Here is a 20,359-nt window from a genome sequence, read left to right as displayed (position 1 = left end):
TGCTGGAGATGTGCCTACTGGGTTTTCTAGGTTTTTGGTTTCCCTCCTGTGTTTCCTTGCTTGTTTTTCCCTCCTCTGCTCATCAACACACCTGCCCTGTATCAGCCTCGTCAGCCCTGCTTGATCCCTAGGCCAGTCACCTGTTCCCCATTCCCTCATTAGTTCTTAGCCCTGGTTTTCAGTTCAGTCTTTCTGGATCATTTATTCGGCTTTGCTGTGTGTCCTGTTCCTCCTCCACACTCCATGCCACATGATTTGATTTAAAAAAAGCTACCTACTGGTACAGTGCAGAGAAAATACAGAGTCACAGAGAATTCATGTGACTAGATGTTCAACAACTAGCACTGTGAGTAGCACATGGGTGATTCTACATGAAGCCAAGGCTAAAAATGTAAATGAGGGGCTGAAAAGCTCTGGGAAAAAAAGTTAAAAGCACAAAACAGAGGCTTTATATAACTAGTTAATGCGTTCAGCAGCAGCAGCTTTGCAGACAATAGCCAGAGAGGAAGAACCAGCAGAGTAGTTTCGGGGCTACGGCCCAGTGAAGACACCAGGCGGGGTTTTACAGCACTAGGGAGAGACCAACAGGGATAAACTACTGTACTGTAGATTTAGTTAGCAGGATTATGTTATTTCACACAGTGGTTCATTAGAATTTCCAATATGCTAACTCACCAGTGTACTCCAAATATTTAGTCTGTCTGGCTCAGACCTCCCACAACATTGTTACACACGGATTAAATGAATGAAAAAAGACACAGGAATTAATTTGGAGCTGTATTTTTTGCTGTATTGTACTGTTTGAATTCCAGTGTTACGTTAGTGGAACATAAGAAACACAAATGAAACAACTGCAATTAATACTCATTACCATTCTCACACGTTTTGTTGATGCTACTACAACCCTGGAATATGAAAGATAAGCACATCACTCACCCATTATACTGAAAGGCAGAGATCTCGGAGATATGGTTTAACTAGCACAGTTACAAACACTGGACTGTTTCAATATGAGGTGCAAGAGATTTGAGCCATATTGCCAAAATGACCAAATCAGCATGCAATCTGTTGCAATCCAACTGTGGATAGCCAGTAGGAAATGGCCTGATTGCTCTGCTCTAAAAAGGGAAGCTGTTTTCTATTCATCATGGTAATGCATATGTAAATTATACAGTTCCACTCTATGTAAATAAGAGTATCTCCACACATTTAGATGAAAAGCCAAGCAGATTGCATTCCATCTATTTAAGTGAGTTGATCCATTCATTGTTTACTCACTTATTCCTGTTACGGCTGGTGAGGCACATCAGCCAAATGATTGCTATGCATATATAATGTTTCAAAAGTTTTCACACAACTGATGAGTGAACTATCTTTTTCCATGCATTTTCACTTTGCAGGCTATTATGTTGCTTTGCTGCTCAGTTCTAAACAGTAATGACCTGATGTTAAAAAACATAGCAGTCATTACTCTTAATGGTACATCACAATGCACTTACAGTAAAGCAGTAGCTTATGTTTCCTCAAATAAAAACCTCCCATCACTTCTTTCCATCTCTGCCAGGAATAACTTCATCTTGCACTTACCAGGTCTGCTCAGCTTCCCTGCTGGGCCAGTCCAGGCGACACATGTGTCCGACAGTACCGTTAGTCTTGGGGAAAGTCTTGAGGGCGCTGAACACTGGGTAGGGCACCATGATTAGCAGCGACACCACCCAGGTGGCAGCGATGACGCGGTAGGCATGGGATCGGGTCTGCCACGACCGGGACTTCAGTGGGTTACAGATGGCGCTGTATCTCTCAATGGCAATGGCCACAAGGCTGAAGGTGGAGATACTGACAGAGATCCCTATAGGAAAGAAAAGACATGACACAAAGTTAGAATGCTGGTTGAGGCAGAGATAAGAAAAAACAGCTGGTTGGTGGTTCAATTGATCTCCGTCAGTCCCAAGCATGTCATGACTTTGGTCAGACCCTGTCAGTTTAGAATTTTGGACACTCGCAAATAGTCTACATGGTGCCACCATTGCCAAAACTGTCCCTTTAACGAAAACCAACAATAGCTTTTACCACCTCTAACCCTAACCCTAACCCTAACCCTGTACTCTTTGTCCTCTGTTGACACTGTGTCTACAAGATCAGCCACAGCCTAGCAAGTCACAGGAACGGGTTAGGATTAGGGTCTGGACCTCCTTAATCTTATGGTTCATAGTCAAAGACATTAACAATGTCCACAACTTTCAAACACTGTGGCTTTTAATTCATTTTTATCTCGCCCAAACAACACCACTGCCTCATTACACAAACTTAACAGCCAATCCCTTCAGCCAACGAGGGATTTGTAGAATATTGATTGGCTGCTGCATTAAGCTGACTAAACTCTTTCACAAACACCATTACAAAAGACACAGTAGAGAATATGTGTCACGCACTGACATCATAAATACAGATGCAAATATTTACTGAAAAGATTACCGGACTGAACACACCCTTACAAAACAAGAACCTCACAGTTCATCTTGGATCCATTAGTCAAATAAACTATTCCATCACATGTCAGTCACACTACAGTAAGAAGGCTAACAAACATGCCTGATTAATAGTCAAAACATATTGTGGGATATCCTTGTCTTCAGTCTTCTCAATTAAACACTAGCACCTCCTTAAATATCTAAGGATACTGTCTCTATAGGGTTCAACAACTAGTTAAATTCCGACAGAGACAATCCAAGGCCACGTTGTATTTGCATGTATGAATATGCATAATGTGCAGAGGGTAGCAGGCTCAATTAGTGCATCCATAGCCTGTGCTCTAAGAGTGAGGTGGGACAAATAAACATACATACATACATACATATATGCATGTCTCCGGCAGCTGCAAAGGAGACAGACAGAATAAATACACTGTCACTACAAGAAGCAACAACCTCAATCCACCATTTCGCTGTCACATATTAATCCCCATTTATTGTTCCTTCATGACAGAAGAACATATCCTGTCTAAACCAAAGCTTTGCATTATCATTCAGGGGAGGAAGTCATTATGCATACTCCTATGAGCATGGTGCAGATTCAATTTACAGGAACTGTATTAAGTGTTTGAGTGGCGAACTACAGCTTGGTTGAAAATCATCTTTCCTCTACGGGATTGGCCTTAGGGGATATTGTTACCTGTGTGCACCAATGATAAAATCTTTGTTATCAAAAGCTGAAAGATTAAGGATATTGAGCATATTGTCAACTGCCCAACAAAGGCGTGGATGGCAACCTGTAGTAGAAAGAGAATTGTGTGGATATTTGGTGTAGGATTTGATGCTGTCTGATAGAACCAGGGAACGGCTTTATCTTCTGGCGCTAACAGAACAAAGGATCTGACTTGTTGAGAAACTCAAGAACAAAGAGAACATCATCGTCACAAAAAGACTTTTGAATGCCTTTTATGCTCAGTGAGCAGTTGGAGAGACTGTGCTCTGCATTATTAAAAGTGCTTCAGCTTTGCGAGAAGGGTAATTTTTTTTTATTGCTGCCACACTGACATAAAACTTGACAGGACACTGCATCAAACCAAACCAATGAGCTCTTGTCACACTGATGGAGAAAAATAGTTAGGCATTGTAACTCAAGTTCTATGTTTACTGCAAGAGCCATCAGACTAGGCTTATTGGTTTATTGGCTTGGAAATAAAATCAGGAAGCGTAGGGTGACTTGTTGGGTTCAACCAGTGATCCTAGAGCTAGAGTTACAATTCTTGTTTTTGTCACATAAACTTGATTCTCTATAGGCTCAGTGTGCAAAGCCTACCAATAACCTTGTTGCATGACTCCATTCTGACTGGCTGCTGGCCACTGCACACTGCCGGTCAACAAGAATAGCCACCTACAGTTCCAGCTAAGCAGAAAGAAGTGGGTGGCACAGTCAACACATGCGGATCTTAACAGTGCACCGGTGCTGTAAGAGTCTCACGCAATAAGTCTCTCACACCCACACGTCTCTATCAAGTGCAGACACAGAGATAGACCAAAACAAGGGTGATGGTGATGGTGATGGTGGTGATGATGGTGGTGGTGGTGGTGGTGGTGGGGGGGTGGGGGGTTCTATTGTTGATGTTTGAAGGCGGTCATGCCCAGTCACAGCGCCTGGCTCACACCCACTGTGGAAATGAGTAAGGCAGAAATGTAGAAATTATGAGTTTTCTCTCTTTTCCTGCTTCACTGACATGCCGAGGAGGAGGAATAATGAAAAGGAATATTAAAAATGAACATGTGTCAGGTTTTTGCAAAGTGCTTTACAAAGCAAGTAGACATACAGCAGGATTAGAAGACAAAAGGCATTATGAAGACAGCTGTAAAAACCACTGTTGGTAAAATAAATAATAAAGAACATAAAAGAAACACTGTTCAAAGACTTTGCCTAGAATTAAGTTTTCAGATGTGATTTTAAAAATGACAATTATTTTCAAAGGAGGTTAATTTTGGCAATGAGGCATGCTTCAGGAACACAAATGAAGGAATGACAACCAACCAGCATTAAAACTGCATGAGAATCCGGCCTAAGCTGCCTTTTGACAGGGCCAATCGCAATACAGTTCAACCGGCTCATTATACTCAGCAGAACACCTATTTATATGCAATTTTTCAGTGCATGGATACATGGAGATGACTTGTTCAGCATATATAGCCCCATTAGAGGGTGAAGCCTGTGTGAAATACAGAGAGGTTTTCAAGTGAGTGATATTTTCGAAACCTACACTTATACAGACTGTCAGCAGGTTACTTGCATTCATACTGACAGGAAGTGCACTTTCAGGTGATATATAGTACTGATACTCCAGTGAGGTGAATTGATGACACAATTGCAGTCACACAAACAAATTCACAACAGATTGTTGTCCAGGAGCAACACCAGGCACAGCATTTTAGTCGAAGCCCACTTGACCATCTGTTTTATTACAGCTAGAGGAAGCCAGCACTGATCCAAGATCAGTACTACTGGTAGACCAATTTGAATAGCCTCTAAAGAAGAGTTATGTAACTAAATGTTTATTATTTATTCAAGCAGCAAAGCTTGGTGTACTAAAACACACTTCCAAATCAACGGTGGTAGCTGTATATAAATGATGCCCCCTCCCATGCATTAATACACTGTGGGAATTAAGGCAGCACAGTTGCATTTTTCCTCTCTATATGAATTTTAACTTGTGAATATCTCTGCTTCATGAACACTAGAATACACAAACCTCACTTTTGAACCTCACTTTCATTTTATATATATTATTCAAATACCAGGTCAGCCAGGATAACTGCTGTTGACATTGCTTCACTTTCTCTGTGTATATTTAACCAGAGTAGACAGTTTTCTGTTCCACGTATATATCTCATGTGTCTCAGTTATTGCTTCTGAAAGTCCATTCTGGCTGAGTTTTAGACAGTTTTGCTGATCAAAGGCTCACTTCCTGACACTTGGCGGTATCAAGAGGCTAATATTAGAGGAGAAGAGATTCTACTGTGATTCCGGACAGGGTGAAGCCAAGATAATTACCAGTCAACTAACCAACCAAATGCTTCCATTTTCCCCTGTGCTCTATCTCCTCTTCTCGGGATGAATAAGCTCTAATCCTTTTTCTTGTTCATTAAGCCTGAGTTGGGCAAGAACTCACAATAGGTTGCTAGATAACAGGCTTTTTAGGAGAACTGAATTTTTTTGAGGATCCTTCAGCACACCTCCACTCCAGGAGAGCCTGGGAGAGAAGATTTACATTTCTCGTCTGAAACTACGGCTATTAATTCTTAGCTAAAACTTAATTCTCTGAGTGTTCAGTTGAATGTTGCCCTAAAGAAACCTGGCGGCAAAAATAAAACATTACAAATGGAATTAATGTGCTGTAGGTGCCAGATGCCTTTGCAGCCAGTTTTCTAAAAAGTTTGCTGGAAACCATGAAAAGCAAAATTCTAATACATTATGCAAACTGTACCTCAGGGGGAGCTGAAAGAATGAGCTGGTAAGTTGGTCTGTAATTGCATCATATGGCCAGACACAAAAAACACAAACATGTATACATAAATATGATTGAAGACCGCACACAAACACAAACGCACACACCCAGAATATTACACCATCGATCTCATAACTGCCACTGAAACAGTAGAAGGGCTATGATTCATATGATTATCGAGCTAGGGGCAGATAGATGGCTGCATGGACGAATGGCTGAATGGAAGGATGGATGGTATATGTTAAGTCTAATGGGCGTGTGCTAACAGATGAGTTTGCAAAGAGTAGATGAGTTTGCTGAGCCGGGTTGCTATAAAATCAATAGGCAAGGGTAGTCACAACGATCCTGTGTATTGATTGGTTTGGGCTGATAGAAGGCTTTGCTTGTAAGAGGCCCAGACCAGACACCCAGGAGAGGTTTAGATGATAAGTGTTGTTTGTTTGTTTTTTGCATACATGAATATTCATATGATATTTTGCTTCAAATCAGACCCAGACACTTTTTCTTGCTGGGGCTAATTGGGTCCTTAATTTTTTAAATCCATGAAGTGAATACATGAAAAAACAAGATTACTGTTGGTGCAAAAGCATTTAGAAGTCAGTCAGTATTTGAAGGTACAGGACAATGACAATTACAGATTTTCAACGTGAAAAATAATAATATTCAGCACAGGAATGGTGGATAGGAGCGTAGACGGACAACTGACTGAAAAACTACAGGTTGAAACTACACCAAGCTAGCAACACAGGTGCGGACCACAAAAAGTTACATCATTAGCAAGTCCATTCTAGCCAAGAGTCCAGCTCATACAAATGTACGCTATCGACTAGCACAAAGCCATCTTGACAGCACTGACCTTTGAGGGAAACGGAGAGCTGAAGAATTCTAAATGGCCGAAGCAATAAGCCACAAGAGGCAGAGGTTTATAGTGATTATAAGGCTAACACGTGAGGGGGGGGGGGGGGGGGGGGGTTTCAGGCATCATTATAACCCCCTGCCGTCTGTGGCTTATTGCTTTTATAAATCAATTACTACATATGTTCAAGGTGTCATAAAATAAACACAGCAACAAAGAAATGCTTTAATTTATTGATAGCAAATCATTCTTATGCTAAGCAATGTCTTTCTTCAGCGACATTTAGTAGAATGGTTGCCAAGTAACACACGAATGCAGTGCAAAGCATGCTAATCAGGCATTCTTAAAGACTCAGGTGATTATTAACATTTAACTGGATATTGACACTAATTGTGTAAAAAAAGTCGCATTCCATTAAGTTAGCGATCCTTTTTGTTGCCAGGGGGGTGTTTGACTATTGACTCTTTGGCAGACTGCCACCCAGAAATGGGAATATGTTTCTGGCAGGGAGAGCCAGGTAGGTTAGTGTGTTTACTGATGATGATGATGATGAAGTTATTGTTAGCAAAAACTTTATTCTTATAATGTTTTTGTTGCTTTTAACGATGCACAGTGGGTCAGGATATTTCTCTCCTGATACAATATTACAGTGTCAAGGCTTCTTGACTTTTCCAGCTCTGATTTATTTAGGCATGTTTCCTTTCTTTCTTTATCTTCCTCCCCTATCCTGTCCATCTCTTTCCATGCTTTGCCCCACCAGTTAAACAATTAGTATAGGGGCAATAATACTGATGTAATGGGGTCACAGGTGTGTGTTTATAGAGTATTTTATAACAGCTTCCAACAATCATAATCAAAGTCTGGCACTATCTGTTTTACAATAGCTGTGTTACACCATTCACAATGCCAGATGAGAGCACAAGGCTACATACTAGCAACAAATACCAACTTTACCAACTTGTCACATGCCACTAAGCTTCTACAACCAATTACTTCACAAGGACACACGGATGAATTTTGCTGTGCCACTTTCTAGCATGACTGCACCCTAATTCTCAGTGGGGCCATTACCCCATCCTTTCCTACCCATGTGCCGCTTACTATTTCCTCCCAGATTTGAAGTTATATCATAGAAGAAAAACCTCTACAGCAGCTGTTTGATCATCTAGAATAATTCAATTCTTTATTGTTGCATACCTGAATATTATGCAGAGAAATTAAAATGCTAACGGTTTGACAGAGTAACAGAGGAACATCTATCACATTTATGGTGTGTCATGAGTGGGTGTACAGGGCAGACAGGTGGATGACCCAAATGCAGACTGGCATTACAATGAGCAGGTTTTTTTTAATGAGAATACTAAAACACAGGCTTACAGGTCATAACGGGGAATCTGTCTGAGAGAGGAAAAGTCCAAAAGGGGGAAAGGGCAGGCAGGCAGGTCAAAAACAGGCTGAAGATCTAAACCACAGGATCCGGCAGGTACAAATGGGACACAGGCAAAGAGGAACAGGCAGAATCAGGATCACGGTCAGGTCAGCGAGGATGAAATAGTCAGTGGAAGTCAGTTCGTCAAAGTTTCTTCAGTGGAAGAAACTTTTTTTGTACTGGTATTTGTACTGATGAGCTGATGAAAGAACGGGGCAGCAGGTGCAGGCAATCGACGAGTGGGAACAGGTGAGCAGGTGGTTGTGGTAAACAGGAAAGAGAGTTCGGGGGCGTCTGGTGGACAGGAGGAGGAATGGCAAAGACCAGAGCAGACAGTGCTGAGATGCTGAAGGCAGGGACAGAGAAAGGAAGGGCAACGGAAACACACACACACACACAGGGCCTAAGCAGGAATTGTGACACAGTGGAAAGCATCTTAGTCATTAACAATTTAATAAAGTGAGTAATCATATGGTTAACTGACTCATATTGTCTATCCTGCCCTTACCTTCACTGAAATGACAACCATAAAATAAGAAAAGCAGCCATTTAAAATGTAACATTTATATGTTAAGTCTAAGGCAACTGGCCCTCCTGCCCTCCTCCTCCTTATCACAGCTCAGAGAGCCCAGTAATTGAAAGGGAGATTCTGCAAGCCCATCCTCGCAGATGGTGCTTCGTATATTTGAGACAATAATAGGATTGTGGACCTCACCATTCAATAGCTCTTCTCAACCATTCAGAGCTCAAAGTGAACCGCAGAGACAAAGTATCGCACTGGATCTGAGTTTCTCTCTCATCTCTCGTGCTTCAGTCTGACTCAGGCCTCACGTGGCACCTTGAGTCTGGCTTGATGGGAGCCAGCTCATCACTAAGTCACACTCCTGAAGATGTGTGACTGTTTGAGCACTTTCGGCATGATGGTTACCTTCTGACAGGCAATATGAAGCCTGGAGAAAAGTCTGCCTGAGAGGCAGGCTCTTGTTAGATAGAGCAATTTTCAGAAATGATTTTAAAGCTCAAGCACAGTTTGTAATTGTCTGCCAGGCACAAAGGCTAGAGATGGTATATTAGAGAGAAAAGTACGTTTTGATATGAATAACCAGTCTTATATAAAATTATTTTGATTATTCAAATTAATTTCTGCAGCTATCAGCTTGTTGTGTATGGTTTTGGAAATAATGAGCTAAGTTAATTTCAGTGACATTTTAGATACTCTTTTCTCAAATGCACCATTTGTGTAACCAATTAAACACTCCTATCTTTTATAACGCAATAATAGCCTCCTATAACACAAGTCAGCAGTGATGTGGGATAACACATCCACATTTATGAGGAGGTTATGACCTAAAAATTTAAATTTTAGTGCAAAGTCTTTAGCCTGACCGTTTAACTTGCTTTATTTGTGTTTTAGTATTAAGTTGATGATTCTTTAATAAAAACTACTCCATTTTTTCTTTAGGTTTGGAAATAGGTTAACTGGTTAGAACAGTTAAACAGGGCAACAGCTAGCCAGGCTCTGCAAAATCTGCCTACCCTCACATGCAAAGCTAAGTTATTAACACGTAATAGCTTATATGTTTAATCAATACTAAACAAATGAGATGTATAATATGGGCGTTAGATGTGCCTTTATGTTTACAGAGCCCCCAGGTCTTCAAGCTAAGCTAAGCTAAGTAGCTGCTAGCTCTAACTTAATAGTGTGCAGATATGAAAGTGGTGACTAGCTCCTCAAGCACATTTTCCGGAAAATCCTGAGATAGCAATAGTAATACTGTTGCTACATTTACAACCAAATGAATCTAACACTGGATTAATAAATATTGATTAAACATGTTTTGAATGGTTACAACATACAGCATCATATGGTTAGCAATATATACTTAATGCTTTTTGTTGTATTGTAAAAATGGTTACGTATTTGCCCAAATAAAGGCGCAAGCGGCAGACAATGTGACACATACCACTTAACAAGAATGGATAGGACAAAAAATTGCAGCTCCTTGTTGCTGGGAAACGTGGATACAAAAATATATTGGTTATAAAATGAGTGCTTAATTAATAAATAAAACTGCCTTGCCTTGCCTTGCCTTAATTGAAACATGGACACAAACAAAGCAAAGCTGGTGTTTAGGATCAATGGGCCTATAAGAACTGCTAAAAGAGGTGATTCAATAATGGGGACATTTTTACTGCCCCAAACACTATGATCAAGTTTATCACGAATACTTTGCCAGATACAACAATAACTCTCCAGCAGTGTCAGCAGCCCATACCTTATTTTATTTTTGACTCTTTGAATTTATCATAATGCTAAAATGTTGCAGTAGTAACAATTCATCCTCACCCATAAAGTATGTGACAATCTTGCACATGGCTGCTCCGAAGATGAAGTCCTCCAGGATGTTGGGGATGAGGGTGAACGGCATGCAGAAGATGGCCATCATCAGGTCGCTGACCGCCAGTGAAAGCAGGAAGGAGTTGGTGACGGTTCTCATGCGCTTGTTCAACATCAGGACGATGATGATCAGCAGGTTGCCGAACACGCTGATCAGGAAGATGAGGGTGTAGAGCAGGATGCGCAGCGAGTCCATCTCTGACAGAGAAAGAGACACATCATTTATAATATTTTTATATATAATTTCGCTGATCAAATATCGGAAGGAAACAGATTTGCGCAAGTGAATTACCAAGCACACAGAGATAATAGGACAGACTGAATGAATGTCTGTACTCTCAAATAGAAATTATTAACTTGTTTCATCAAAATCTCTGTGTGCTAGTGTGGGTACTTTTCTCGTCTGCACAGGAGACGACCAAATGTTTAATGCTGCTGGGAACTGTAATAAACCACAAAGAAGAAGTGGAAGAGAAAATAAAGGAGGCATGTGTTAATTAAACTGGCTGCTTGACAAAAGACTTCAGCCAGAATATTAAACCCAAAATGAGTTGACAAAAATGTTGAACATTTCTTCGAGGCAAACCACATGTTAAATTACATGAATAACTAAAATAAGAAGATGATGAAGAAAATTGAAAGAAAACAACATTATTACACAAGGATAGAGTCTGTATCAGGGTGTGCACCTGGGAAATAATACTCTAGGCACAAAAACAGAACCAAATTCTATGACAAGATAGAATAACTTTGCATAATCAATATCTTAAATTGTCCTAAAGTCAATATTTTCCTGCTCACCCTGTGAGCCAAATAATATTTGAAATATTCCTGAAAGAACAGATTGTCAGGTGGTTTTACATAATCAACATCTTTTTTTCATTTGATGTCTGTATCAAATTATTAAAATACTAATCATAGAACTAACAGAACATGCCCATCAGACAAGGATAACTAAGACTGCAGTGTATTTCATATGGTTTCCTTCTTTCAAGCACTGCCGCACAGCTGAGCATCAGTGGGAACAGGACAGCCCAGCCAGAGGGTTTTAGGGATGCTCCCTTCACTCACACTGACCTGTCACAGCGAGTCTGTTTGAGAATGAGAGTATCTGACAGGACAGGGTCGTGGCCGGCCATGTGCTGCGCTGACTGAGTCGTCTGATTAAAGACAACGACATGAGAGAAGTCTAAAGGTCTGCAGCAGAGCCTGCAGACAGAGCACTACACATCACCTTGAAGGCACACGCAGATACTCAGGGGGAGAGGAAGCAGGACACAAACAGTACTGTATCGGTATTGGTGTTTTAAAAATAATTTTTTTGGAGCAGACATTCACACTTCTTAGGGGATGAATCCTAATGACTCCCCTGACATTTCATCTTGTGTCACCATGAGGTTGACATTTGTGGTTTTGAGTTAAATGTCTCTAAATTACTATGACACAAATGCATGTTCTTCTCAGCATGAATTGTAGTAACTTTTAAGTATTTTTTACAGTACTGTTTTATGACCAAATACCTGCCTCAACTTTACTTTGAGTTTTCATGCTAATCACATTAAACATGGTGAATATATTAATGCAAAACATAAATGTATTAGCATTGTCATTATGTGCATTTTAACTTGCTGGCATTAGCATTTAGCTCAAAGCAAAGCTGCCCCTTGAATACAGCCTCACAGAGCCGCTAGCTGTAGACTCAAACTGGTAACAAGAGGACTCACAGGTCAGTGCGAGGACAGACTTCAGACTGAGGACAATGTTGTTGTTAAAACTAGGTGGAAACAAGTACAGAGTTTCAAAAAAAAGTCCCTGCATTACAGAACCAACCAAAAGTCTTTAGGGCTGCCCTAAAGACATTCTGTTCACAATGGAGAAGAATGAGGAGGGAGGATTGTTTTCAATAAGGTGTATCTTTGAAAAAATGTATGGGGTGTAGGTTTGTTAGTGGCCATTATCGTCCATTTAGAAATCCCCAGTCATCCGTAGGCGGAGATTTACGATTGTCTGGTTTCGCCAGACTAGGTGGTATGCTTCAACAGAAGTACTTGTGGAATGGATGAACAGCTTTGTAAATCTCCTCCATCATCACCTTTTTGACATCAGAATTTCCTTTTTTTCCCTTTCTCTATTCAGTTATTTTTGTCATATTTAATGTGTACTAATGACCTCGAAATGTGCACCATTGTTTTGCCTTTCAATGTGTTAGTACAACATCTCATATGAATAATAATAAATGAAAGAAATACAATGTCACAATCACAAGATATAGTTGTTTCTTTGTCTAAATTTCTTACTAAAAGAAGCTCAAAAGAAACCATGTTGTTATAAGGAGGAAATCCACAATGATTTCTAATCGGTCAGTGATTTACGATCAATTAGTCTTTAAAGTCTTTAAAAGGTGCACTGTGTAGGATTTACTGGCATCTAGTGGTGAGTTTAAACACCTGAATACCCCTCCTTCAAGACTGTAGGAGAATGTATGGTCGCTATGAAACTTGCAAAAAATGAGAAAGGCCAGTGTGTGACTTTGTCTGTTGTGGAAACATGGCTCCATATGTAGATATAAAGGGGTTTATTCTAAGGTAACGAAAACAGGATTCTTAGTTTCAGGTGATTATACACTAATTAAAACATACTTCTATTCTATTTCTGCAAGGTCTGCTCCACTAGAGACCGCAACATTCTACATACTGCACATTTATAATTCTACACACTGCACCTTTAAGTTTCAGTCTTTCATAGGTTCAGGCAGATTTTACATTTGCTCTTCTAAATACATATTTCTCTCTTGGAATAAACCCTGCCATTATGTTTAACATTTGCTTGACATGAAAATAAAACTGTGGAGGAAATGTGTGCATTCATCTGTCAATCTGCTGAGGATCTAGAACGGCAATGATAAAAAGTCACAGAGGTCTGGAGCTCTGGCCCACGACACTTTGGTCTTTTTTTCTTTTATCTGTGCATAGTATAAAATAAAACAATAAAGAGAAGAAGAGACACGACAGGATGCATATTAATCACCTTCACCTCCTGAGAGACCCGCCTGCCCTCAACTGCAAATATGAATTATTCTTTTGTTAAGAAAAGCTTCTGATGGCTTTGAGACCGGTTCATCAGATTGATCTAGCAGTCAAGTTAATAATAAGAAACACCTCGTTTCCGTCACTGAATGCTCAACCTGCAACACAAGTGACAAGTTTTAGACTTTCATTTACACACCTGAATTATGTGAGATGCATAATCAGTGCACCAACTTGCGAGGCTACCTACACAAACGCCAAGCAGGGAGCTGGCTCGCTGTTCCCATTGTGTTAGATTTGGTGTGATCCAGTCGAGTGAAAACGGTATTATCTATTCATTGAGCACAGTGGTATGTTGGCTCCCTTGAGCCTAGCAATTCCAGGACAATTCACTTTGCTTCCTTTGACTCCCTCAAGCGTGACAGCTGTGTTCAAATCCACAGGCAACTATAAATACATCACAGGTTAAAGTACAACGTTCAATTCTCAGATGCTCATATGTGGAACATTTTAGTCATGACCAAAGGCTAAGAGATGCAGCTCTCTGTATGTTTATTTAACCTCTTTGTGCTCTGTCCATTGTGTATTGTACGGAATACTGCAGTGCAAACTGTAATTATGTTTCCCCGCAGGGATCATTAAAGTTTCATCATATTGTGTCATTTTGTCTTATCTGTAGGGCAGGATTAGCATGACTTCATAGGGACCGCAAGCCATTTGAAGGCATAGTTATCTGTCAGCAGCTGTGAAGTTACAGGACTGTTTCTGATGGATTGACTGATGAGGCTGGATCTCATCCTGATACATGAATAAAATGTAACAAAGACCCTTAATAATCAGAGCTAACAATCTTATAGGTGACATGATTCAGATGCATAAAAAAAGAAAAATCTTTTAATCACAGCCTTGTCACGGGGCCGTACTTCATATCATGCCCTCACAAGATGATGAAATGTTCTAAATTGTTAGAAATGACTGTCAGCTCCGACATAGTCGATGTTACTCCTTATTATAAGTGAGCAGAAAGCCCTTTGGAAATGAACCTGTGAAGCAGCAGACATGAGTCAGAAAATGAATCCTGAACTTGTGGGAGGCAGCTACCAATTCCCTTTTCTCAAGCATCATTCAAGTAAGAGCAAGACGTCTTTTCATTTCACCTCAACTTTACAGCAGTTAAACTGCAACTGAATATTTTTATCATTGAACATGTGTTGAGTATTATATTTATTTTTACTTTCCCAAAGCCCAGGGGGATCAAATTGCCTTTCCCCCCAAACCACTTCAATCTTAACTCAAGAACCACTTACTTGCTTTTACAGGATCTTTCAACCACATTTCATGGACCTCTTCAACAGATAGTTTGTCAAGTGGTCATAACAAGTAGTCCTATGGGATTATAACCCCCATCTCTTTGGCATCAGATGTGGATGGCCTCTTAAAGTCATTATCTACTAATGAAGACTGGAGGATCAATCATGTGCTCGATTGATCATTAAAATTGTTGTCAAGTCATTAATCATCAATCAATTTATGGATTAAGTGAATCAGCAGTAATTTACACACACATAACCAGATCTGTTAAAGTATTTTTGACCACTAGTAGTGCCATGAGCAATGTTTTGATGAGTAAGCTTCTGTTTAATTATTATCTACTGAAAACGCACATGCACATACTCGCACTGGTTAAATAATATTCCACTGATTGACAGTTGGTGGCGCTAATGTGCGAAGAAGCATGCTAGGAAAGGCAGTGAAGAAGAAAAATACCAGCTAGCAAGCATGGACTATAATTTCAAATAAATCATCCTTGTATATGGTTTCTTATGCAGAAGAAAAATGCAGATGAAAATGTAATGTTTGTCATGCGTCACCATGCATTTTAATGAGAAGCACTGACTGCAACACAACCGTTTTTGCATACAAGAGAACTCTACAGGCTATATTTAACCTGTAACTCCAATAATGCCCAATGTAATGTAATGTGCAAACACATTATCATACAGTGTTGCGACTGAATTGTGTGTGACAGCTGTAATAATATAGAAGACATGATTACATTTCCCAAAGAACTATACCGCTGAGACGTTTCCAGTCATTCCTTAAAGGGAAAAACATCCTCAGATTAAATTTACATACTTATTACAAAGAGCTGTGACTCACCCATTCAATCACATTTAGTGAGCCTATCACAATGTCAGAAATATGAGCGAAATATCAAGAGATGTCTGGCTTTCCTATGAATCATCATGTCTTAGTTACTTCAAGGAAAGAGCCAAACTGAAGATATAAGGGAACTGCATGATACTTTCAAGTGTTAAAACACCTACAACATATTCGGTTCTCGTTCGTTGACTCACTGATTTGAGAAGTAAGGTGAATAAAAAATCTTTGTAACTCTAGCTGAGAATAATGAGCTTATCTGTAACTCTTGTAATTCCACTTCTATGGTGTTGATTTGCTCCACAGCACATGAAAAAAACTGTCTAAATTCAATGAGGAAAAATGTATTCTTTTTTTTCATTTGGCTCTGCAAGTGGGAGGATTTGCTTTTTATTAAATGTCCTCGTAACCATTAATGGTTATATATTTGGATTCCTTTCATTCTCAACTAGTAAACACTCCAAACTGTGAATCAATCGGCATGAAAACTGCTCTTTATGAATGAGACTTACAGTGGATAGTATCCTCTATGCATGAATGCATCTTACATCACTGAACAGTTTATAGCTCTGGCTTCATTCATTTCCCTGGTTGCAGACGATGCCTCCTTTTTAAATTGCTTAGGTAACTTCAGAGTTGACCGTATGTCATGTATCCTAAAAGATTCAATCAAAAGATAGAGATCAAGACAGCAAGGTTTTGACCTATTCTTCATGCTGCACAGTTCAATCAGATGGGAAGAGTACCATCACTGAATATAAACTCTGATTTATCCTTGTGTAAGGTGTGTGGATCTCTTTCACACATGTCTGAAAGGATGGAACTGAATCTCATTATCCCCCTTTCAGAGCATTATTTATTTGGATTGTATCGATTACAGCCATCTTTTTTTTATCTCGAAACTTCATGCATGACCACACCGCATTAAAAGTGGTGGCAAATTAATCCTTTGGCAGCAATTTAGCATTGAGCTCAATCTGCAGAAGCCAACCTCTGTATCACTGTATCAATGTAATTAGGTGAGTTACTGTTACAGTCAGCACAATTCAACTCAATTAGTCTTTCCCACATTGCTTTAACATTTTTGAAAGTTGGACAGAGCTTGCTTGTTTGTACAGTAGAGCAGCAAGCACAGCACATATTCAATTACCCATGAGGCCTTATTGGACATGTACATGTAACTTCTGCTGCCATTTATATCTTCCTTTCTATGCTCCATCCGTGTATTTTAAGACACCACAGTGGATACTTTCACTTGGCATCATGACAACAAGCCGAACCAAAGAGACGAGAAGCTTGACGACAGATAGCACATACACAGTAGGTGTGAGCTCATGTCTATTTAAAGTAAAGCATTTAGCAGACAAATGGAGGTGGAGTTACTGCATTGCAACCTCTCCAGGGGGTGACAAATTCAGTAAATCTCTGCCCACTGTGCTGTCTCTGCAATCCCAATGACAGGAAGGAAGATACCTGCCAATGGTCTATAGAGAGGGCTGGCTGCAAACTGTAAATTTTATCCTCATAGATAACCATGCTGTCAATGCATACCAATGACTATGGCATGATCTTTCTAGATGCCTCAATGTCCAACAGAAGGACTTTCAATTGAGGAGATAACCAAAAATAACAAGATCCAAGAAAAGAATCCAAACTTGGTCAATTTGGTTAGTGTTGATGTTACAGGATGTGTTTCCAGCTCATTTAAACACTTTCTCAAAACTCAAAAATCACAAAACTCAAGAGAGTAGAGGCTGCACAACTTTCAAATGGATAAATTCCACTTGTGAATCACATAACTCCTCACTTTGATATCTACTATCATGAATGTGCTGATGGTGCATAGCTTTACCACAAGAGGTTTTTTTTTGGAGCCAGACACAGTTACACACACATAGTCAGATTTAATTGGCCCTCTTTCCTGGAAACAGTGTAAAAGACACTGGGATAACTTGATCCCAACCTAAACTTTGAACTACATGAGATGGGAACGGTACAAAAATCACACCCTCAGAATGAGGATTTGGAAAAAGTGAAGCCAAAATATCTCCTTTCCAGGAGCTGCCATCTTGCTTGTGTGATGTCTCACCTGAAGTTTGAGAGCAGCTGTCACAGTTGTCAATCTTGACATCACACACTCTTTTTTATATTGTCAAGTGACTAAAAACAAACAGTTTGGCTCATGTTCTATTTGACTTATGACCTACACTACAGCCACCCACCAGGGAGCATCGAGATATTTTGTCTTCTTTTTTGGGGAATTGTCATGACGTCCATCTTTATATTTCAGTCATTAGTTCAACAAAATTAAATGTAGATCACACATTACTCCAGTCTTCATTTAGTCTTCACTAGCTATGTGGCAACTTATTAATGACAAAACTCAAGGAAGTCATGGCCAAGGCTAGCCAAAAAAATGTGAATGTAAACAAATAAGATTTGACATGTTCATTGGTGAGCTTTAGTGGGCTTGGTTTGCTTAAGTTTGCTTTTAATGAATCTGAGACAACCAGCTGGCTGAGCGTAATAGGACGAGACACCTGTCAATCAAGGCTGACATACCACCAAACAAACCACCAAGCTACTCATTAAAAGAAGCTAAATTAACTACCGTGACCTTAACATACTGAAACTGATTGAGTGGGCGTTTACTCGTTCATACTGATACAGCCTCACAGGAACCAGCATCTCATAGAGAAGCTGCAGCTCCTCAGAGATTTCTGTATCGAATTAAACATTCAGCTGGGGTGTTTGCCTCTTCAGTCCCATAAATCACTATGTAAACAAAGCCGACAGTCAAGCGCAAGCATTTCCAAAGGAGACACAGTACGGCGTAATTACTGATGATGACTTTCTCGGTGCTGTAGAGACTTTATCTAAACTTCGTAAGATTCAGAGTTCACACACTCAAATTCTGACAGGAAGTTTCAGGATCAATGAGGTGGTTTCTAAAATGTCCTAAGTGGTAGATTAACTCATTTACTGTGGTTGCACTGGGACTAAAAGCTCTGTAAAGGCTTTTCTTGCTTTGTCACTTACACCACACTGGTGATTCACGACTGAGGATTAACCTATAGTGAAATTAGTATGCCATCATATGCACTGAGTCAAACTGATACCAACTGCTCTGGACAAATCTCATAAAACTTCCGCTCCGCTTCTCTACATCCCTCCACTACAGCCAGTTAATAAAGGAAGGGAAGCGGAGTGCATTACAGATCAATACAGCCATCGCATGTTTGAGAGGATCTTTATAAACTCCACATGCAACATCCCTGATACATCCTTACGATCTGTAATAGATGCACTGTTTTCACAGATTGAACTGATGACATCAGTGCATGTAAAAATCATCTGTTCTTGATTTTCTTTGAATAAATGTATAAAAGCCAAGGAGTGTTTATGCAGCAGCTCATTATCAAGAAGGAGGATGCTCTTGCTGTTTTCTTCCACCTCACCAGGTTGCGTTCAAATTTTAACAATCATTTGATCTGATTATCGTGATCATGTTATGACAGACTAAATCATGGGAGGACATACCCAAAGGGAAAAGACGCTAATTCCTCCTACAAGACACCTCATAGTGGAAATTGGTTAGATATTAGAAACTCCCCCTGTATTACTGTGCAGCACATGGCTCCTCTGCAGTAACGAGTCTCCCTGTCTCAGAAAGCCCGAGGGGGGGGGGGGGGGGGTCGGGGGCTGCTTGGTTTCTCTCAGAAAAATTAAACTGTGCTCGCTGAATGCTTATGAGATCCACTTCATGGCAACGTATCTCCCATGCAGACAAAAGGAGGTGGTGAGCTCAGCAGAGTGCCACTTTGAATCAGCGGGGGAACGCGGAAACGTCCGGGTCGAGTCGAGGTGCAGCTGCAAGATGTTGTTCAACATAAGCGCGGCTTTGTCTGAACTGAGCTGATCTCATGGGTGCAGAATGATTACTATAATGTGATGGATGTCAGATGTTGTCTCGTTTGGGTGCTGCAGGAGTTTTGGTTGTCAGAATCACAACACAGACTAGAGATGAACTAAAACGGTGTGAACTTTCTGAAGGGGGAAAAACACACATCAGACAAGAATTAGAGCAGCAGTTTTGAGACTGTTGGTCCAGAACAAAACAAGCAATTAGAATATCTCTACTTGACATTTTGCCTTCTGATTCCTGACATTTTCAAAAGCGTGGAACCAAGAAAAGAGGTGCTGCAACTACCGATTCTTTTCATCAACCATTTATTGTGTTGATTTTCTTATTAACTGATGAAGTGAGTCAGAAAAATAGGTTAAGGTGAAAATTGCTTCTTTTGTCCAACCCACAGTCGAAAACCCAAGGCTGTCTAGTTTAGGAGAGATCAAAGCAGCATTTTGAGAAACTGGAAGCAGAGAATGTTCTCACATGTTTGCTTAATACATTATTAATCATTTATTTAAAGTGTTGCTGATTCTATTTGTAAATCTGCACTTGAGAAAACAAACTGCAAATTAATGAATAAAGTCAATT

At 40.0% G+C, this 20,359-nt stretch overlaps 1 protein-coding gene across 1 annotated transcript in view; it reads right to left on the bottom strand.

The window, feature by feature from the left end:
- The window catches only part of cckbra (cholecystokinin B receptor a), a 32,751-nt gene that overhangs the window by 10,774 nt on the left and 1,618 nt on the right, over nucleotides 1–20,359 (bottom strand). Inside the window, exons 2-3 of the mRNA XM_053314308.1 lie at nucleotides 10,625–10,873; nucleotides 1,588–1,849 (exon numbers count right to left, since the gene is read on the bottom strand). Of these exons, the coding sequence (XP_053170283.1) occupies nucleotides 1,588–1,849; nucleotides 10,625–10,873 (511 nt within the window). The remainder of the gene's footprint in view (nucleotides 1–1,587; nucleotides 1,850–10,624; nucleotides 10,874–20,359) is intronic.

This window comes from Scomber japonicus, chromosome 24 (assembly GCF_027409825.1).
Source record: "Scomber japonicus isolate fScoJap1 chromosome 24, fScoJap1.pri, whole genome shotgun sequence".
Lineage (NCBI taxonomy): Eukaryota > Metazoa > Chordata > Actinopteri > Scombriformes > Scombridae > Scomber > Scomber japonicus.
This window is presented reverse-complemented; position numbering and strand designations above follow the sequence as displayed.